This window comes from Podarcis cretensis (assembly GCF_951804945.1).
Source record: "Podarcis cretensis genome assembly, chromosome: 13".
In the NCBI taxonomy this organism is placed as follows: Eukaryota; Metazoa; Chordata; class Lepidosauria; order Squamata; family Lacertidae; genus Podarcis; species Podarcis cretensis.
The window spans coordinates 29,313,941-29,336,785 of NC_137182.1; the positions used below are offsets into that span (position 1 = coordinate 29,313,941).

The following is a 22,845-nucleotide window of genomic DNA, read 5'->3' on the forward strand; positions in this document are numbered from 1 at the left end:
GCTTGGTCCCAGCTCCTGCCAACTTACCAGTTCTAAAGCACACCAAAAAGTGCAAGTAGATAAATAGGTACCGCTCCAGTGGGAAGGTAAATGGTGTTTCTGTGTGCTGCTCTGGTTCGCCAGAAGCGGCTTAGTCAAGCTGGCCACATGACCCGGAAAAACTGTCTGCGGACAAACGCCAGCTCTCTTGGTCTGTAAAGCGAGATGAGCGCCGCAACCCCAGAGTCGTCTGCGACTGGACTTAACTGTCGGGTCCTTTACCTTCACCTTTTTATCCTTGATCCACTGTGCTGGGGTGGCTAGTGTGGTGCTGGATAGCAACACCCATGAGCGTTAGTTAGCCGGGAGGGTGGTAGTTGTATAGTCCTTAAACAACTGCAGGACATGACACTGGCTGCCCCTGCACACCCTACTGCTATGAAGTTTCCCATTTTGCAGATGGACAAGCAGGAAATGTTTGGCACTGGCAGATTTGGGCATCAGGTGTCCCTCTGCCTCACCCCCACAAAGGAGAGAGTGACAAGCCATATTAGAGTTTGAACTTTTGATGAGTCATCCAGGAAGAGATCTCAGTAAGGCAATTCGTTGCAAGATTAAAGCAATGACTTACAGTCCCCAGAGCAGGTAATGTTGCCCGAGGAGGCTGCAGAGAGAAAAAAGAGGTTGAACTCTGGAAGGAGGGAAGTGTGGGCAGGAGGAAGTAAAAGTAATAAGTTGCCTTTGCTTGAACAACGAAAGATTCTGCCCTTGAGCCCAGGGTTGGGGAACTAGCTGTTCTTCCCCACCCAACTCCCGCCCAAATGCTTGGCTGCAATTCCGATAATCCCCGGCCATTGGCCATTCCGGCTGCGGGTATTGCAACATCAGACAGGCACCAAGTTTGCCACCCCTGCTTCTACAACTGAACATGCTACGCTTATCTTGCTAGTGAGTGGATAATGCGAATTAAACAACCATCTCCAAAATGAAAATACAGGGCCCCCTCAAAAGACACACACTTGCTGGAATTCATACTGGTATACAGTGGTGCCCTGCAAGACGAATGCCTCGCAAGACGGAAAACTCGCTAGACGAAAGGGTTTTCCGTTTTGGAGGTGCTTCACAAAACGAATTTCCTATGGGCTTGCTTTGCAAGACGAAAATGTCTTGCGAGTTCCTGCTGGTTTTTCCCCCTCCCCCCCCTTTTTCTAAGCCGCTAACCCGCTTATCTGCTTATCCGCTAAAAGCCGCTAAACGGCTAATAGTGCTAAGCCGCTAAGCTGTCAATGGGCTTGCTTCGCAAGACGAAAAAACCGCTAGACGAAGAGACTCGCGGAACGGATTCTTTTCGTCTTGCGAGGCACCACTACAAAAATGTGCATGTTTAATAAAAGCAACTGGATAAGTGTATGTTTTGGGGTTAATAAACATATTTGGAATCAGATGTAGACCAGGATGAATGTGCAAGCTCTTAATACTACATTTTCTTGAGAGTACAGACATACACACTGCAATGTAACACAAGTATTATTGACTGATATGGCCCTCGTGTGGGATTTGACCCTCATTATTCTCATTCAGTAATTCCTCTTGTGTTGAAGAAGGGAAATATTGCTGTCAAATGAAATTGCTACCTGCCTAGCTTTTCCGCCCCTAGAAAAAGCAGATGTTTAAAAGTGTTGAAATAAATATCAAAATGTTCAGCCTTTATTTCAGCTCAGCTTGCCACAGTTAAGCGCAGTGCTTCTTCAGTACAGATGTCCATATATTGGGTGCAGTCCTATATACCTACTTACCTAGGAGTAAGTCCCATTGAGGACTGTGGGAATTGCTTAAACCCACCCACACCCTATGATTGCACAATTTGTATTTGTATAACAGTAGAAAGTGACTCTTCAGAGGCAGTTTGTATGAACACAGATGTTTACATGTTATTATTTCATTAAATTAATATTTCAAAGAAAAATACAAAAAAAGCATATAATTGTTTCAGTTAAATCACGTAACATCTGAATACCAGTGCCCCAGTCATAAAGAAAATAGATTTCTCTCTCTCTCTCTCTCTCATGTTGAGTCCTTACTTGTTGCTTTAATTCATCCATTAGTAATAAATCCCAAATTTTGTAAGCCTAGTACCCAACTAAGGTAAAGGTAAAGGTACCCCTGCCCATACGGGCCAGTCTTGACAGACTCTGGGGTTGTGTGCCCATCTCACTCAAGAGGCCAGGGGCCAGCGCTGTCCGGAGACACTTCCGGGTCACGTGGCCAGCGTGACATCGCTGCTCTGGCGAGCCAGAGCCGCACACGGAAACGCCGTTTACCTTCCCGCTGGTAGGCGGTCCCTATTTATCTACTTGCACCCGGAGGTGCTTTCGAACTGCTAGGTTGGCAGGCGCTGGGACCGAGCAGCGGGAGCGCACTACAGGCATGTTAATAGATTTCAATTTTTGTGCCATTGCTAAACAAGCAGGCATTTAACACATTTGTGATTTAATTTCTTATGGAAGCATTTTATAGCCTCAGAATTAATGTAAAACCATGCCACTATTAAGAGATCAAAATTCAACTTTTATTCATAATCTTCTTTCTTTTTATTATATTTATATCCAACCTTTTCCTCCAACGAGCTCAGAGTGGTGAGCATGGTTCTCCCTTATCTCAGTTAATCTGCACAATAACCCTGTTAGGTTAGGTTGAGAGCCAGTGAGTGGCCCAAGGTCACCCAGTGAGCTTCATGGCTGAGTGGGGATTTGAATCCTGGTCTCAGGTCCTGTTCCAACAAACTTAGTTTCTGGTTTTTACATACACACACTGTCCTCCCCTCCATCCCACTCCCATCGGCCTTGCCTTTTGCTTTGGTATCATGTTTGTGGGATGTGGGACTTTCTCCATAGTGGCACCTGCCCTGTGGAATGCCCTATGCCTGATGCAATCTGTCAGATCGCAATGCACTTTTGTTTTTAGGAGGTTGCCAAAAACATGGCTATTCAAAAAGGCTTTTGGTTGAAATTCCTCCCCACGGTTTATTTTTCAATCCTGTTCCATGTTTTGACTCCTGTTGTTAGTTTATAAAATATTGTGGTTTTATGACGGTTGCAAGGAATAGGGTTTAAGGTTGATTTTTAAATACCGCGTGGAATTTTCCGCTTTGTTACCCACCTTGAGTTCCGTTCTGGAAAGAAGGCAAGGATGTAAGCTTTTAAAGTAAATAAAATGCCTGTCCTTTATTGACTGTGTTAGCCTGTTGAAACAAGCACGCATACAATGTTTAATGATTTAGTAAGTTGTAATCTTAATGAGCCTCCCCCTGTCCCTATGACTTAATATTTGCAAGTATTTCAGTTGTTGATGAGGAATCTTTGGTGACAGTAAGTGGTTTTTGTTACAGATGTATAAAACCTTTGAGATGTGCTTTAGGGTGAAGATTGGTTGAATGAAAGTGCGTGCTACAAGAACCAGGCTGGTGGTGGTGTTGTTTTCCAGGAGAGGTGCTTATTATGCCAGGCATCTCTGTAATCAGCTGTTAGATCCACAGGACTTACTACACATTGTAGGCCTTGTTGTAGCTTCCAAGGAACAAGCGGTGTCTAGAATGGACTGAATTTCAGTCTGACTTTGTACTGAGGATGACGTCCTTCCCCACTTCATCAATTATTCCAACAATAATAGAAAAGATTTGGCATTGCTGCTAAGCCATGATGGGCCTTCTATAAAAGTTTGTACCCAGTGACTTTTTCCATTCCAGAAAAGTTTCAAAACGGATTACCTGAAAACTGTGTACTGGGAGTGTTTGTGAAACAAATATAAAAGTGGTGCAAATTGTTGTTTTAAGTAAAGTTAACCTCCCAAGCAGATGAATGAATGTAATGACAAATACTTAGCTTGGGGAAATGATAAAAACATTTCCCCCCCCCACCATGCTGTTTCCATGTGGCATGCTATAATCTTGTCAGTCCACAGTTGTCCATGTGAGAGAAAGAACAAAGTAAGTCCTAAATGTTGACCCCTGATCTAGTAAGTGTATGGAAGCAACCTTTTGCACACGTTGCTGTTGTGATGCTCATCTTGAATGTTGCTGAGCTGGTTGGTTGCATCTTGACATACCTAAAAAGAAATGTGGATCTGGGGCCACCTGTGTTATCTAACTGTTTGCAACGGAAGCAGGATTGATGCTGCTCTTTTCTACATCCACTTGCATAATAGAAATGGAACAAGCAACTTTAAAACCTGCTTTGTGTCTCCCAGTAGAGAAGAACCAAGTATAATGCCATTATTTAAATCTCTGGCAGAACTATCTTTAGAATACTGTGCATAGTACTGTCATCCCATCTAAACAAAGAGCTGAAAAAGGGAGAGGGAGGCAATTAAAATGATCAAGGGCTTGGAGCACTTTCCCATGAAGAAAGGTTAAAGAGTTTTTAGGGCTTTATCAAAAGGGAGGGACACACTGAAGGAACTTTGATGAGCAGGGTTGGGGAAACTGGTCCTCCCAAAATTGGACTACATTACAACTGCCATCAGCCCCTAGACATATGGCCAGTAATCAGGAATGATGGGAATTATGGTCCAACATCTGGAGAGCCACAGGTTCTCTTTTGTGTTCTGTCATATCCCCTTCTTGCTTTCCTCCCCCTTAATGAAAATCCCTAATAACTCTTCAGCATCTCCTCCTCAGAAAGGCAGTGATAGAGATTTATAGAATTATAGATAGATTGGTAAAAGCAGTTTGGATTAAAAATGGTTGATCAATACTAGAACTTGAGGACACTTAATTATATTGATTGATAGTAGGTTCTGTTTCATAGCAGATCAAGTCTTATCAAAGGCCCTAATAATTAAATTGAACCTTCTCTTTCAGTGGGAGTCAACCTCTGATATGAGATAATTGGGATAAAATGGAATGGCTGTCCTCCTCATCCTCATGCTGGATAGCTCAGTTGGTTAGAGCGTGGTGCTGATAATGCTCAGGTTACAAGTTCAATCCCCGTATGGGACAGCAGCATATTCCTGCATTGCTGGGGGTTGAACTAGATGACTCTCAGGGTCCCCTCCAACTCTATGATCTATGATCCTCTCGTCAGCATTTGGTTGGCCACTGGAAAATAGGATGCTGGATTTGAAGGACCTTGATCTTATTTATCAAGGCCATGTGTGTGTGATGTTTCATTTCATGGAATTTTCAGATTCTGAGGGGCATCTCAAGCCATGATCTGAACTAACCAGACACACTAATTTTGGCTGGGGGAGCAGAGGAACAGCTTCATTAAGTTCATACTTTTGGAACACAAGACTTCCAAAAATTCCAAAACAACTCAAAGCCTTAATTGGAATGTCTCTTTCTTACCCTGCATCTAAGTAGAATGAAGCAGTGGTGGGTAGCGTGTCGGACTAACTCGAGTTCAAACCTCCACTCACTTGTTAAGCTCATTATATGACCTTGGACTAGGTCATTACCTTGGGAGAAGGGGGAGAACAGTATATTGTGCCTTCATCTCCTTGCTGGGAAAGGCAGAGTATCAATAAATAATACTATGTAATTAGATCAAGCTAAACGTAGGAGATGGGCAGTACAGATGCTTTGCTTGCAGCCAGGGAAGAGACCTTTAAAGGAATTGGCTTGAGCTTCTGATAACTGAACAAATTCCGTCCTCCACTCCCAAAATACAACTGCTTTTGGTGTTCTATGATTTGATTCAGGGTCAAGACAACTGAAAGGCTTTAGGTGTGGGGTTGGTTCTGATTCACTGGGTGAAAGAAAAATATATATTCCTGGACTGGTTTTGTGGTTGGGTTTACCTTTGACTCTCTGCTTATCGCCACATTCCTGTAGTAGCAGTATCAGCTTTGAGTCTTGCCTGCATTGCAGGGCTCCCTTGTGGTGTCACACTATATTTTGCCCCCCTCCTTACTCCACAGTCTGCCTCTCCATTTGTATTTTCCCCTGCCTATTCGCTACCCATTCTTACTGCATTTACCCAGTAGCTGGTTGTCCCTTTCTTTGTTCCTGTTTATCACACTGCTGTTCTTTTTGCTCACTGTGTCTGCCACACCATGAGGTCTTGCTACTTCTGTGCATGGTGCTTTGCATACCCTTTCTGTGGAACCTGAGGTGTGACCTGCTGGGGTTGGAGAAAATACGTTCTTGTGCCATGATTGTGCTTTAGCCAAAAAAAAAGCATTATGCACAGTAATTGACTTGATGCTGAAGCTGCACTGATTTCTGTGCTTCTAACACTTTCCCTCCTCTCTCTTTCTCTCCCTGCTTTCTTTCTAGGCTGCCCTCTGGCGAGGCAGTTGGAAACAGCAGAGCTGGCCTCTGCAACGGGAGAGGCTGGACTTCCCGTCTCTCTGTGCTGAATGGCTACTATGGCGCCCGCTCTCACTGACGCAGCAGCTGAAGCTCACCACATCCGGTTCAAACTGGCTCCCCCGTCCTCCGCCCTGTCTCCTGGCAGTGCCGAAAACAACGGCAACGCCAACAACATCCTTGTCGCCACCAACGGCACCAAGAGGAAAGCCGAGGATTCAAGCCTAGACTTCCGAAATAACTCTGCGAAGGAGGAGCTGGGAAAGCTGCAGCCCCTGGTGACGTCTTACCTCTGCTCGGATGTGACTTCGGTTCCTCCGAAGGAGTCTCTGAAGCTGCAAGGGGTCTTCAACAAACAGACAGTCCTGAAGTCTCACTCTCTGTTGTCTCAGTCCTTCTTGAAAACTAGCGACCTCTTGGGGAGGCAACCTGTGTTGGAGCTGTCCTTGGAAAACCTAAAAACCATGAGTACTAGTAGCCCAACTCCTCTGCCGCAAGCACCCGTCAATGGCTTGGCTAAAAAGTTGGCTAAGAGCAACAGCTCCGATCATGAAAACTCTGCTTCGCTCAACGGCGGGAAGCGTGTTCCTCCTGCTGCGACCCTCCAGGATGTTGATTCTAGTAGCCCTGGGGGGTCTGATTTGGGGGACCTGAAATCTGGTTTGACCAACTGCACTCTTCCACACAGAAGCCTTGATGCAGAGCATACCGCTCCCCTTAGCAATAATGGCACTGCAAGTAAGCGGAGCCACAGTTCCCCGGAGCAGCAGCATGGGCTTGAAGGGGGTGGAGAGAACAGGCTGTTGCCATTATCTGGTGTGCCTGCTTGCTCCAATCTGGGGAGCAGCAAACCAGAAGAGCAGAAGATCTCCCTGCCGAGCAATTCCTTCAGCACCCTAGATTCAGATACGAGGACGAGGGTGCTGCTGCGGCGGCAGGCGGACATTGAGAACCGGGCTCGCAGGCTGCAGAAGCGCTTGCAGGTGGTGCAGGCGAAGCAGGTGGAGCGGCACATCCAGCAGCAGCTGGGCGGCTTCTTGGAGAAGACTCTGAGCAAGCTGCCAGCTTTGGACTCCCTGAGACACAGAAGTCAGCTGATGCTGACCCGCAAGGCGGAAGCTGCCTTGAGGAAAGCTGCCAGCGAGACGAGTACCTCAGAGGGCCTGAGCAGCTTCCTAAAAAGTGACTCCATCTCAGAAGAACTGGAGAGGTTTACCGCCAGTGGGATGGCTAACCTGCGGTCCTGTGAGCAGGCGTTTGACTCCGACGTGACGGACAGCAGCTCGGGTGGGGAGTCTGATATTGAAGAGGAGGAACTGACCAAAGCAGACACTGAACAGCACCATGTACCACTGTGAGTAGCAATTGGTGTATTTACTTCCAAGTAAGGAAGGACCAGCAACAAAAAATAACAAGATAGGGATAAAACATAGGTTTTTGGGTTTTTTTTCAAAGTTAAGTCAGGAGCATTAGGAAAGTTTATGCCATCATAAATTGGTTAGTTTCAAAGGTGCCACAATACTTTTTGTTTTTGCAGTAGGAAGATTAGGTTTGAGAGTGATGGTATCTGATATAAACTCAATTAATTATGCTTGACTGGAAGGGATAGCATCACCTCCTCATCTTTAACTCCACAATAGGGATTAAGGCTGCCAAGAACTCCAGCCACCTTCACTCATCTGCCTTTTACCAAAAGCAGGAAGCGCTAAATTCTTTTTTCTCTACTTGCTCCCATCTACTCCAGCTCCCTGGTCTTTCACAACACACATTGTGAAATATTGCTTATAGTTTTGTTCAGAGATAGGACCATACCTCTGCCTGCTGGAACAGCAAAGGTGGTCTCTAGAAATAGCTCCTTCAGGGCAAGACAGAGGTTATTAGTGTGAAGTTGTCCCTGCTGTCTGAGTCCAGGCTTTCTGTTGGTACAAATTTAAAATCATTCCAGCCCTGTTTGGTGAAAACTGAGGCCTTTTCTCTGGCAACTTGGGGAATATTGATGCATGAATGACTTATGAGATGTGGGAATTCCTTTTGCAACCAGGAATCTACAGCTTGTTTGCTAAACAAATAGCAAGAGATAGGCTCAAAGATCTATTATGTCTTGCACTGGAGATGGGGAACGGGAGGGAGGGGGTAAGTAGGGTGTGGGGGATCTTGCTGAAAGCAAGAGGTGTCTCTGGAATTGGAGAAGGCGTGGAAGGAAATGGGGTAGGCAGGGGCAGGGCTTTAGGTTTTGAAAGTAATGGCTGTGAAGTGGTAATAACTGGTTAAAGGAGCAGTAAAATGCAACTCAGCAGCATATTGTGCCCTTTTCTTTGTGTCTGCTTTCATTTGGGGTCCCCCCTTTATTTAATAGGAATTCCTGTGTAGACATTGCTGTCTGGTATTTACCCCTGGGCTGGTCCAAAGCTCTCACAAATAATGTGCTAGTTAAAATCCTTCCGTCCTGGGTCAGTGCTTATCATTGCCCTGGATCGGCTGGAGACAATGCCTTAATTATTTTGTGAATGAAATAATACTAGAGCTGTGGATTGGAAAAGGCTGCGCCTTCATCTTATCAGCGCCTTGTGCTAAATTAAATTGGGGGTGTTGCTGTCTGGCCATTCATTGAAAGTTACAGTGTCTCCAGGAGCTAGCCTTGCTTGTGCACGTGTCTCTTCCCTACGCAACACAGAAAATCTGCCTCAGGTCTTCTGATTATCAAGATAATACAGACTATGTCAGGGTCTTACAATGGATTAAGTCTTGTCTGGTAGGGGTGATCAGACTACAGCCTTGTGGGTCCTGCTCTCTCTTTTTAATTAGCTAGAGATCCAGGGTTTACAAGGAAGTGGCATTGTGGGAGAATGGAGCCAGTCACAAAATGGTGGCCCAAGATGCAGGACCAGGTACATCAGAGTCTGCGCTCACAGGAAAGGCTGGGTTCATGCGCGCACAGCCGTTGCACATGTTTAGAAGTCCCCTGTTGTCTCACAATGCCACCCACTTACGATGTGAGGCTACATATTAACCTAACATAAACACAGCACAACCGTGTCATCAGTATAAATCAAGAACTACGAAGTGTAAGCAGTGTAGATAAGTTAACATAAAGAAGACCAAATGTTCCAAGTCACACGTATAACATAACTCTCGCTCATATAGACAGACAGACTTAATTGCATTGTTGAAGGAATTCAGAAAATGCAAAGAGATGGGGAGGCAGCAGGCTGCTCTGGCAGCTGTGGCCTCCGTTATGAAGAGCGTGATGATGGTGTTGTGTTGTGTAGTGAAGCTGTAGAGCAGAGGCTTCCCCAGCATGCAGAGCAGTGTCTGCGCTGAGGCTGGCTGGAAAGAAAATAGCCTAACTGTCTGTTCTTAAAACAGCATTGCCCTGGGCTGTGTGGCTGGGACCAGAACTCTTCTCCCCATGCATAGGCGCTCATGAATGCAGGGATGCAAAAGAAAGAAGGAGAGCAGGGGATGAGAATAAAAAGCAAAATTTACAACTTAATTCCTGTGCTGATCATGCACACATGATTTCAGTGGTCAGCCAGTGGATTGCGACTGGCATTCCTGTAGCCCATGGGTAGGCAAACTAAGGCCCGGGGGCCGGATCCGGCCCACGGATGTTCCAGGAATCGGCATGTTTTTACATGAGTAGAAGGTGTCCTTTTATTTAAAATGCATCTGGGTAATTTGTGGGGCCTGCCTGGTGTTTTTACATGTATAGAATGTGTCCTTTTATTTAAAATGCATCTCTGGGTTACTTGTGGGGCATAGGAATTCGTTCATTCCCCCCCCCCCCAAAAAAAATATAGCCCAGCCCCCCACAAGGTCTGAGGTACAGTGGACCGGCCCCCTGCTGAAAAAGTTTGCTGACGCCTGCTGTAGCCCCAGGCCTAGGGGCTTGTTACACAGACAGACATTTTTCAGAGGGACAGATACTTAAACTTTGTAATGAAAGAATGACTGAGTTGAAGACTGAGGAATGGGTGCAGGGTAGATTTCAGGTTCGGCAAAAATAAGATCTTATTATGTGGGGCCGTGAGAAGTATAGGCAAAATTCAGCTGCTGGGTCAGTGTCTTTATAGCATGGATGGCATCTGACAAACCTCTGTGTGTTTTGGATATTGTTCAGTTCAGTACTTGGGGCAGTGTTTTTGTTCCTTACATTTTTGCAGCAAATTCTGTGAAATCATAGCCTTTATTGTCCCAGTGCTGTCTTTCCTGCTGGGAGGTGGCATTTGCTGCAGGGAGGCGAGAAGGGGCATGAATCTGATCGAAGCTAAAAAGCCTTGACCTTACCATTGGGCTCTTGCTGTAACTGCTCACAAAGCCAATGTGATACAATGGTGTCATGCATGGTCTGCAGATTTTCTGCTGAGCGTGGCTGAGCCTACGCCTGCTGCCATAATCATCTATATGTCTGGCAGACAACCATGAACTTGTTGTGTGGACATGCGAAGCTGCCTTATATGGAATCGGATCAGTGGTCCGTTTAGCTCAGTATTGTCGGCACCAGTTGCCAGTGGCTCGCCAGGGTTTCAGGCAGAGGAGTTGTTTCCCATTCGTTGCAGGGGATGCCTGCAATTGTTGCCTGCATGCATAGCCTCATGTAACCTCATTGTGGTAACCTACGACTTCACTGTAGCTCTTATAAGACGCCTCTATCAGACACCCGCGCTTTCTCCCCCTCTCCCCCCATTATCCGCAAGTGATCAATTACTTTTCATAGCAGTCCAAATGCTTTCCTCTGCGGATGCCCTAGTGTTGTTTCATGAGAAAAAAATGTACTGTTGTGTGGATTCTGCTTTGCGAGATTTTAGTTCGATCTCCGAAAATCATCTTATTTTATTTCAGAGGCCATATTCATGCTGCTAATTGGTTAAAAGCAAACATGGGATTAAAATGCTTAGTACCTTTCCAATTATAATGTTTTGGCTCCAAGGTTTACCACTCTCCCTCCACCCCGGACTACTAGAAGCAAGTGACAGAGCATTTGGGGTATGATGAAATTAATGTAAGTTCATTTAGTATGTGAAATTTGTCGTATTGACGTTGCACTTGAGATAAAGTCTTAACTGTTCATTGGTCATAGCTTCATATTTTCACTTCTTTGGGTCAGAAGTGATGGTCTCCAAACCATAGAGCCTTTTGAGGGAAGGGGTTTATATTTTGGTGTAGTGGGGTCAACTGCCTTCAGAGAGATGCAGTCTCGATCTGTACCTTGGAGAAGCGAACCTGCTTCTGTTTACAGGTAAAGGAAATACAGTGGTACCTTGGTTTAAGCACAGCTTAGTTTCTGAACAACTTGGATTAAGAATGCTGCAAACCCGGAAGTAGGTGTTTTGGTTTGGGAACTTTGCCTTGGAAGCAGAACATGTTGAGTGTGTTCCATTTGTAAATTGAGTCCCCAGCTGCTATGGGAAAGCACGCCTTGGTTTAAGAACGGACTTCTGGAATGGATTAAGTTCTTAAACCAAGGTACCACTGTAAGCCTCTTTAATGTGTAAAATTAATAGGGCAGTAGAATTAATAACGGGATATTCTGGAATGTTAGTGCCCTTTCCTTTTGTCTTTCTGCCTCAAGCTTCAAAATAGCATTTCACTTCCTTTCGATAGTGTGACCCTGTTGTAGCATTGTGTGTTTGCTCAGTTGGCAGCTTTTCTAGCCAAGGCAGCTTTCAGTCTTGGTAGGAATTGCTAGCCCCACATTATTAGGCTTAGCTAGTAATGTGCTGTAACTGTAGCATTAATATATAGTAATTAGCCAAAATAAAGTAGCGCCACCCTTTCCAGCAATGCCCATTGACTGCTATCTTTGCTTGCTGCTACCTTTCTTTGTTTGCTTGGCATTTGCATTTCATAACCTATTGGATATAGGTGGCTTTTTCCTTACCTCTTTTCCTAGGAATCCATAGGGGAGAGGTCACAGTGCTTCAGATTCACATAGTCTCTTCTCTACCCTCCAGCACAAGGCTTTCTGGATCCCCCGCCCTTGTTACCTAGAGACATTTGCTGTTTCTCATTGGCTGTGGTAGCTATTGGTAGTTTTGTGGAGGCAGATTGACTTAAGATGGTTGGATTCTCATTATAGTAGCAATCTGTTACTGGCCTGTTTTCAGCTTGACTGATCTGATGCTATTTTGGAAATGATGTGGTTTGCCCCTGTGTGCTATCCCTAATGAGATCTGTATTGCCAAGGTTTTTAGTAGCCATGCAAGCTTTAATTGGTAGATTAATCAACTGAATCTTTAAATCAGGGTGTGCACAATTCTTAATCGGGTAAGGCAAATGCATCAAAGAGTAAGAGTAGACTTTTATTTTGAGGATATTTTGGTTTATTTTATTTAGAAATCTTTATATATCACAGTGGTTCACATGATTAAATAAAACAATAGAAATAGGGTGTATTGCTGCAGTTCCTTCTGAGGTCAGTTATAGCTTGGTATACTATTCGTAGATAAATGGTGGTCTTGCAATAAAGCTAAAGCCTACTGGGAAATGATATATAATGAATTAAAAAGATGTTTAAGATAACATTTGTTTTTTAAAAATAACCTGAAGCTTTTCTTTTCAAAAATAAGGGATCAGCTGTACCTAAACAATATAGAAATTTATTTATGTATGCAACCACAGCTGCGAGAATTGTATTTGCCCAAAGATGGTAAGAAGGCCCGACAAGACAAGAATGGATACAGATATTAATGGACTATGCAGAAATGATGAATCTTATCGGAAGAACAAGAAACCAAGACAACAAACTCTTTAATAGGGAATGGGAATCTTTTATTGAATATTTACAAACAAATTGTAAACAAATTAAGACATTAGCGGGATTGTTGTAAAAACGCGCAGTTGCTAAAACTTATGAAATAGATGAGAAAAGGTATAAATATAAAGGGAAAAGAGAGTAAATTTAAGGAACCGCAAAAAGAGGGGGAGGGGAGTCGAGGTTTAACGTGCATCAATGACTTTTTTTACTGTTTGAAAATTTTTTTTGCTATAAATGGAAATGGTCTGATAGCTGTTTATCTCCCATTCTGAAAGAGTTACCTGTAGAAGCATCTGCAGTGTGATACAAGACTGTTTTGGTAGCAGAATATGATAAACCATCTAACCATCAATTCTAGCACCTTATCTAAATTATATAATTTTGTATTTGAATGATTGGCATTAATAATTGTATTATAAAATGGTATTGTTATAATGAGGCTATTATTGGCTTGTAATTGAAAATTATTAAAAATTATTATCAAATGAGACTTGTATTCTAGACTTGTATACATCAATAAAGTTAAAGATAGAAGGTGTTGGGTTCAATAAATTGGAGCCCCTGTTGTGACATGGACACAGGTGTTCAGTCTTGATGTAGGCTAGCCAAGGATGGCCAATTTTGTGCCCTCCAGATGGTGCTCGGCTCCAGCTCCCATCAGGCCCAGCCTTGTATAGCCAGTGGTCAGGAGATCTGGAAACTAGTCCAACAGTCTCTGGAGGGTAGAGTGTGTTCAAATGCCTGCTGACCAAGGAATCATGCTTGCTAGCCTTGGGTGAGTCTCATGCCCTTGCCTGTTTCAAAAGATTGTCACGAGACTCATTTGAGGATTGTGATGCACTTTGTGCACTGAAATGTGCTGTAGCAATAACAGCAATATTTGACTTGCTAGGCAGCACAAACTCTAGTCAGTTAAAGCTTGTAATGGTTGATTTAAGACAGTCCTGCTTTGCTTGTCCAAATACACTGGGTTGTATCTCACCAAGTTCTATTCAATGGATAGACCGTTGAAATTAAAATGACGAAACGTCTGGAAACAACATCCAAAATTGCCATTGTGTGTCAAGTTCCAGGAAATTGAAGAGTTCCCCTGCTCCTCCCATATACACATTTTTAGGTGTGTGGGAAGGGACAGGGGATTTGGAATGGGAATAAAAATTAGATTCCTCTTACTCCTTTTAAAGGAAATGTTGCAAACCACTTAAACTGCCTGCAATAAGAACATGAAAACTGAAGGTGAATTTTAGCATATCCTACTCGCCAGAAGAGTCTGAATATGTCTCTTAAGGCTGAGCAAGTTGCCTACTTCTGACATCGAGGAATCTTAATCATGACACGCTGAGTGATTTATTTCTTCTCATCTTTTGGCTCATTCTTTACAATGCATCTCTTATTCCCTTCTCCAGCAGTTAGGTCTTTGATGTACTAGCTCAGCTGTGGTATTGAATTTGCTATTTGGTTTGTAGAGATGTTTCTCTCCCACCCCCCCCAGAAAGGTGACTAATGGTGGGTTTAAATTCACATATCTAAGGAGTGGTGACTGTTGCACTTGTTGCATTCTCAGGGGGTATGTATTCAGACCACCACCACCCCCCCACTTGAAATGTCTGTCTGCCACTTTGCGTATAATCTTATGTTCTGGGTAAATACCGAGGTACTCCTTGTGTTTCTCTCCTTGGTGAGAGCAGGATAACTTTAGGAAAAAATGCTATATTGTATAGCCAGGCAAGAATGAACTTCAAGGTGTAAAAAGGGGGTTCTTTCTGGGTTATGGCATTTGGTTAGATGTGATGTTGACCGCAGTGATGGCTTCAGAGGGAAAACTTTTTTTTAAGACAGACAAGTAACTCTTGGGCAAGATGAAATCTTGTCTTTGGGAAAATCAATGGAACCTTAAAGACTTAGTGAAGATGAAGGTTCTGTTCTTGAGAACAGGGTTCAAAATTAGCAGGGCACCATTTTGCACCTAAAGATTCACCATTTGTGAGCACCTCAAAAAGTCGGTGCCATTTTTTAACCCCTGGCTTACAGTCAAGGATTACTGAAATGTATGTGCTTTGAAGCCTTGAAGTATATATTAAGGCCAGACAATATTTTTAAGGCGTTTAACAATGATGAGTGTTTTGAAAACTGAAGTACGGTACCAACATTTTTATTGTAAACACCAAATTAAATATGTATTAACAGTTTCTGCCAAAAATGTGATATTAACAATGTGTCATTTATGTGAATTGCGTATTAGTTCATACTTATCAAAATAATAAATAAAATGTGTTGCTGACACCCACACACCCCGCCGTGGCGATTAGACATTCTGTTTTGGCGCCCACAACCCAGGCCCCAGAAGCCATTTGGCTCCTAGCCTTTCTATCCCAGTTTCTAACACTGATTGAGAACCCTGAGCTAGTTTAATTATAAGGTCTCAAAAAGCTGGATAGAAATTTGGCATGGTTTGGGTAATAAAGCACTGAAATATGACTAAACATGACAGAGATAGAATTACTCATTTTTGCTAAATATGCTGATGCTGTGACACTAAGATATTGTAGACATAACCCTGCCAAATTTAATATCAAAACAAAGTTTATTTAAGTGAGAGGCCTAATCAGGTGCTTAATCCTCTCTCACTGAAAACAATGGGAGTTGCAACCCTTGACTTTGAGTGGGTTGTTCCCTTTGTTAGTCCTTTTTGTTTTTTTAAGTTTGTGCCCCTTTAACATTCATTTCATGTAGTGCTTCTGACACGTCCTGTGGTTATCATAACCACAAATGGTGCGTACTTGGATTACCAGGGATTAAAAAAACACAAAGCCTGAAAAATAATAGAGCCAATGAGATTTTTCCAGGAGACAGGATGGAAATTCTGCTGCTTCCCTTTTGCGGCAATCCCAGTACCTATTTCCTGACTTGGGTGTTTTTTAAGTGCCAGTGGTGGTTGTTTTTACACCCCTGAAATTATCTAGTGGTTTAATATGCTGCAGTAGAACTTTGCATGCAAATAGTAACTGAAGGAGGCAATAGTAGAGGTTTATGTTGTAGCTATATCTCTTGCAGCCAGCTAGAAATAGAGGTGACGGAACTCGCCACGAATGCCTCCCTTGTTCTCTTATAGTGCCAATGGCACCCACACTGAGAGGTGCTGGAACTGAGTTCCGATGAGCTCCAGCTGAAAAAAACCACACGCTTCTTGTAGCTATGGCACAGATGTTGTAAGTTAAAAGATACTGCAAATCCATTTCTTCAGAATGGCTAAGAATGAGCTTTGTTAGTCCTCCAAAGGTACTTTGTATATCATCTTCCACTTCGTCAGTACTAAATAATATCTTAGTATTACTTCAAATTGGAGATTGAAGTGTGATTTTCAAAATACTTGGAATAAAACATTTGCCTTTATTGTGCCCTTAAGGGACTTGAGCTCTTGAGGGAATTTTAAGTGACTGTAGTGTAGTTGAGTTGCTGATTTTTTTATTTTATTTCATTTTAGGAGACAGCTTTGCAGAAAGGTTTCTCGGAATCCATTTCAGGACATGTTATCAAGTCCCATCTTTCAGCACATATGCTGTCTGTTATATGTGTCCATAAAATGTTGTTTCTATAAATAACATTTAGATTTTCTAAATTTGGATAGGGGAGCAGTGGCGCATCTTCCTGAGAGCTTAACTAGACGTCTAACTAGCTCACCCCGGACATTGATGTAGAAACAAATTCCTTGGTTATGCCCAAGATCAGTACCAATCAGTGGTTCATTGTTAGGAAAAGAATAATAATACGTTGTAGGGTATTGGGAGAGTTATAACTCCCCATATCTTTTGGAGCACATCTCCTAATATAGACCTGCCTGTACCCTTTGGTCTTTATCTGAGATCCTTTTCTGTTTGGAGGGTAACAGCTGGGAAAATGAGCCTTTTCACTTGTGGCCCCGTTTGTGGAATGCTCGTCCCAGTGATGTCTGCCTGGTGTTACTGTTAGTTTTTAGCCTGCTGCCAAAAAGATACATTGTTTTCCAGCTATTTTGCTGTTGGCATCCATCTGTCTCAAGAGACTGGAGTGCACCCGCAGCGGTGAAGTCCAACCATGTGTTAGCAGCGGTGAAGTGACCTCCCTGGGACACAAGCCTGGGCAATGTGTATGGAGGTCCTGGTCTGCACTGCAAAATCGCAGATGTGATCTAAACGAAAGCAGAGCGATACATTTGGCGCCAGCTTGGCTGCGGGTGTTGCCTGAAGGAGGCGTACAAGGCACCATCCAACTGTCTTAGGGACTCCACTCTGGATTTGTGTAGGATTTACTCCTTAGCCTTTTCATCTTCCAGAGACATTGTACAAGATTGTCTTTCCAGATTGATGAACCCCATCTGCCTCACTTCCTTATACAGCACATGCAGAAATCGCCTTCTTGACTGTTGGGTTGGGCCCACTGTTGGTTTCATCTACTCAATCCACCAGATGTCTGTCTTTGCATGCAGGGGAAGTCCCTCGCTCATCAAGGAGTTTGAGACACATTGGCTACCCTCACGTGGTTTAGCTGACCAGTTGAAGCTGTTCTCAGGGTATGACTGCTGTCGCATGGTGATGGCTTCTGGAAGCCACAGGTAAGAGCTGAGTGCAGGATGGAGACTCAGAAGGAGCATGATATATCTCCCACCAGAGGTACTACTCCTTTCCTAACACTCCATACATCCCTCACAGGTATTAGATCGAGTGTTGATAAGTTGGCTGATGGCCTATTTAATTGAATTCTTCCTGTTGATTTTTTTTTCTTTTGGTAGTTCTTTTGTTGAAATGTTTTTACTGGAATGCTTGGCTTTTTATTTTGCACTGTGCCTTTGGGGCTCTTAATTGTAAGTTGCTTAGACTTCTCTGGTAAGTGACTAGTTCATCATCATCATCATCATCATCAATACCGTATTTTTCGTTCTGTAAGACGCACCAGACCACAAGCCGCACCTAGTTTTTGGAGGAGGAAAACAAGAAAAAAAATATTCTGAATCTCAGAAGCCAGAACAGCAAGAGGGATCGCTGCGCAGTGAAAGCAGCAATCCCTCTTGCTGTTCTGGCTTCTGGGATAGCTGCGCAGCCTGCATTCGCTCCATAAGACGCACACACATTTCCCCTTTTTTGTAGGGAAAAAGTGAGTCTTATAGAGCAAAAAATACGGTAATTAATACTGAACGAGTTTTTCCAGTCAGCTAACATGTTGGTTCCTCTCTCACCCCAGCAGAGTCACTTACTTCGCACAAGCAGTGTTAGGCATTACAGTGGAACCTTGGTTCTCAAATGCCGTGGTACTCAAACTTTTCGGCTCCCGGATGCTAAAAACCTGGAAGTAAGTGTTCTGGTTTTTAAACGTTTTTTGGAAGCCAAACGTCTGATGCTGCTGTCGGTTATTGTTTCCGGGGCGCCTGCGCCAATCAGTAGCCGCGCCTTGGTTTTCGAATGTTTTGGAAGTCGAACAGATTTCCAGAATGGATTATGTTCGAGAACCAAAGTACCACTGTACATAGTATGCAGTAGTGATAGCCCCTGTCTCAGAAGCAGTGTTAGAAACTCAGATATGTAGGTTACGGACGCCACAATGCAATGTCTAGGCGGTATTTCCCCACCCCCACCCCCACCCCCAAGATTGGAAAGCAAAAAATGAATTGTGTATATTAACATTGTTAATATATTTAACAATTCAGTTGCCCAATTTACCAATTACAGTAATCTCTCTCCCCCCCCCCCAATACATGAACTAATACTGCAACACGGGAGACACTCTTTGGGGCGGGCTGGCCAGGCCAGCTTGGCCTTTCTGAGATGCCGACAATGTGGGGCTGGGGAAGCTTGGTTATGTAGGCACAAGGGCAAATGCACTCCCCCCCCCCTTTCTCCCTAGGCGTGTTCGCTTGGAAGTAAGTCCCTCCGTGTCCAGGGGGGCTTTCTTACCCTCAAGGGAGCCATTGTGGTGTAGTTGTTAAGAGCGGTAGACTCGTAATCTGGGGAACCGAGTTCGCTTCCCCACTCCTCCACATGCAGCTGCTGGGTGACCTTGGGCTAGTCACACTTCTCTGAATTCCCTCAGCCTCACTCACCTCACAGAGTGTTTGTTGTGGGGGAGGAAGGGAAAGGAGATTGCTAGCAGCTTTGAGACTCCTTAGGGTAGTGATAAAGCGGGATATCAAATCCAAACTCCTCCTCCTCCTCTTCTTCTTGAAAGTATGCCTAGGATTGTAGCCCATGCGGAAGCACAGCAAAGTTTGCTGCCTTGCAGCAGCACAGAAGCACCAAGGCATGCATCTTTTGCTGTGTGCGAGTTGCCTGGCTCGATGGAGATGTCAGTCACCGATCTGACATCTGGAAATCTCCCCTGTGTTTGCAGTTGGACTGGGGAATTTTGAGCACTGCTCAGAAGCTTATATGCCAAGAAAGATGTAGAAACTGAAGGTGAGAGGAGCTGTGCTTTTTAAAGAATTGTCAAAGACGGATCTGGTGGAATGTGTATGTGATCAGCAAATAGTCAAGATATTAGAGATGAGCTATGTAAAGAGAAGCTTTCGTATGAACACTTTAAATGGGGAGTGGCCATAGATCAGTGACTTTGAACACTGACGGCTCCCAGGTTCAATCCCTTGCATCTGCAGGGAGGGCTAGGAAAGACCCCTGCTTGACATCTTGGAAAAGCCACTGGCAATCAGTGTTCACAGTACTGAGCTAGATAAACCAAGACTGGTTTGGCATAATTCAGTATGTGTTTATATTTGCTGGAAATGGACTAGTTTTATAAAGGTCTCTTAATAGTAGTATTTCATGGAAACCCAAGAACTTTTGCATGGAAAAAATCTATGGATTTTGCAGTGCATTTCTGGTGCATAAGAAGTGTGTACTAAAATGTATTTTAATAACCATACAAAACCCTCTCTTATGGCTAGTAGGAGGTAACAGATACAAATCAGCCGCCAGTGTGACCTAGTCAATGCACCCTGATTGCTCCATTGAGAGAATGATTTTGTTTGCAGAGAGTGGTGGGATACACATAACTTGCCCATGTTATTTCCAGAAAGAGACAGATTAGATCAAACAGAAGGACTGTACTGAAGGACCACAGCCCACCTGGATCATAAAGCAGGAACAAAGAGTCCTGTCTGCCTCAGGACAACAACAGGTGCTGGGTAGCCTATTATTTGACTTATGGGGTCTCTGTTTGGGGTTTGTGTTTTGTTATTGCTATGCTCTGCTGGGCTGCAGAGTTAGCTAAACTCCTATGCTTTGTAGTGCTTGTGTAGCTGGAGTGAGGTTTTCTTGATTTGAGTTCAGCACATATAAAAATATATATAAACTACTCTTTATGTTGCTGCTGTGAGTGGGTCTGAGGGAGCCTGGGTTAATCTGTCTGGCTCTTCCCCTTCAACAGCCCATGTTTGTACACTGGCATGAGTTGTACCGGGGTATATTTTGGCACAAAACATGATGTTAAGCCAATATAGTAGATGCCACTGGCAACAGATAATCAGTATTTATTGGATTAAGAGTTTTGGTCAGTGTAAGTGACGTGTAAGATTGACAATGGTAATAGTTTGGGTCAAATGAAGTTGAGTTTTAATCTGACTTACACACTACATTTACACCTATTCCTTGTTCCAGTCTTTCTCTTTTAACTGAATTAAGAGTACCCCTTTGCATAGCATAGACACAGAGAGGTAGATGGAGGAAGTGAGAGCCACAGATAAACAATACAGTGGGCTACATTTCTCCAGGCACATTGCTTTGCGTACAGCTGCTTTTTATATTGATATTTTATTGAAAAACTTCAGTGGACAAATAAAGTGGCAGGAAAAGAAAAAGGTGCTCAAAACTGTAATACAATATGATATAAAGGTATATAAGTAATGCTATTATTCTAATGGCTGTACAATTATTAACAAGTCATAATTTTTATAAATGCATTCCAAGTATCATTATATTTATGCATATACAATCTGCAGCTAAAAGCAATCTGTTCATTTGTTTCAAGAGTCGTCATATCTTCTATCCATAGTATTAGCTTTCCAGTTAATATCAGTTTTTTTGATAGAAGTAAGGGCACAAAGAATCCATCAACATTGCCCAAGTTAGCTAGGTATGTAGCTAGCTAATTTGATGCTTAATACATTTACCATTCCCCCTTTGATAAAACGGTCGCTAATGATAAATTACTTAGTAGTTGAGATGCATAGGTTCTACATTTTAGGATGGTTTCTGTGTTTTGGGGGGTATCTGCAAGTGCTACCACTGTGTCATGTGCAGAAATGAGGTCAGTGGGCTGTGATGACTAACATTTTAGTGATGGCCACATTCGTAATGGACCATGAAGTGCATTGATTGGTCTTATGCAAGTCCATCTGACCATCTTTTCATAGGGTAACTGTCTTGATTAGATGAGGTATGAACTTACAAAGCACTTCAAAAGTTTGAAATGGTGGTGTAGGAATGGTGGCTGGTGATAAGAGCCTGACATCAGGGCTCAATCCCGGTACCTGCTGTCAATTCCAAGTCTCAGTCCTGGAATGTGTGAAGTAGTAATGAAGAGGGCCTTTGAGCACATTCAGAATTCATGTCTGCCCACATAGGATTATGGGACAGTGTTTCCAGGTAATAGGGTGTGTCTTCCAAGCAGGTTCTTCACATAGGGAGTTGTGACTACTGGTAGTGCCTTATGAGCAGGGCTGTGTGTGCATTTTACTAATAACACTGCACAGATGCAAAAATTAGTTCTGGCGTACAGAATTGAGGATCCTGACTGCGGTTTCAGAGACATTTCTAGCCCTGAAGAGTGCAGAGTATGATGATTATTAACATTTATTCATTGCTTTCTACAGTTATATTATTAATTGTATTCATTTAATGCAGTTGGAGAGGGGGGGAAATTCAAATCCTATGGAAGTTGCTTTATTAGAAGCAAGCTCTGGACCTTTAGGTGCCAACCTTGCATATGTTCGGCTAAATATTTCAAACCTGTAAATCGTCAGATGGGTAGGAATGTGGGTGGTCAGTTGTTTGGAATCCTTCCAGGCCTGATAATTAGTTTCTTCAGTTTTTCTCTTGGCATTGCAGTATCATTCACTTCCATATATGTAGGCATGTATTATTTTCCCCGGCTACTGATAAACAAGGAGTTGCAGCCCACCCACACTTAAGCTGTGTTCCCACAATTATTGCTAGATGAAATGTAAGATGGTAATGACCGTGAGGAGGAATAACATGGCACCTATGCCAGTTTCTGCCTTGACACAGCACAAGTGCTATGACAATATTACAGCCTTGTAATACTACATATTACAATGTAATATTACATATTAGAATATTACATTAACAGGATGCTGTCAAGCATCCAATGAGCAGTTGCTGTATTAAAGCAATACAAAGATGTCTGAAGTTTCTGGTGCTATATATACACATATATAATGCCTCTTGATAACAGGGCAATACGAAGCCTGGCCATATGTTGACTGCTCCTTTCCTGACTTAAAAGGGTCTTTGCCGATACCTTTTGAATAAGGTGCCTTGCCTAGCTTCTCCAACACGATCATCCCATTTGATTTCTGTGTTGCTTGAAGCACATTTTAATTCTGAGACAGAATAAAAATCTGTCTGGAGCCATTGTTATTGTATTTTCAATCCTCCCTCCTTCATACAGCTTGGTGAGATTCTTGGTTCATGCATTGCGTAATGTAAGCAAGGCTGTTGTACTTTGGTTCAATGTCTCGTGTTCCTGGTTTTGACAACAGTCCTTGAGTGCCCAAAAATACTTCTCCTGTCATTTAAATAGATCATTTATGAATTGC

At 43.3% G+C, this 22,845-nt stretch overlaps 1 protein-coding gene across 4 annotated transcripts in view; it reads left to right on the forward strand.

Annotated features, from left to right (window-relative positions):
- The window catches only part of KANSL1 (KAT8 regulatory NSL complex subunit 1), a 132,241-nt gene that overhangs the window by 17,408 nt on the left and 91,988 nt on the right, over positions 1–22,845 (forward strand). For all 4 annotated transcript variants that reach the window (XM_079948672.1, XM_079948674.1, XM_079948675.1 and 1 more), the window contains exon 2: positions 6,254–7,640. In XM_079948672.1, the coding sequence (XP_079804798.1) occupies positions 6,337–7,640 (1,304 nt within the window). In that variant the 5' untranslated portion in view covers positions 6,254–6,336. The remainder of the gene's footprint in view (positions 1–6,253; positions 7,641–22,845) is intronic.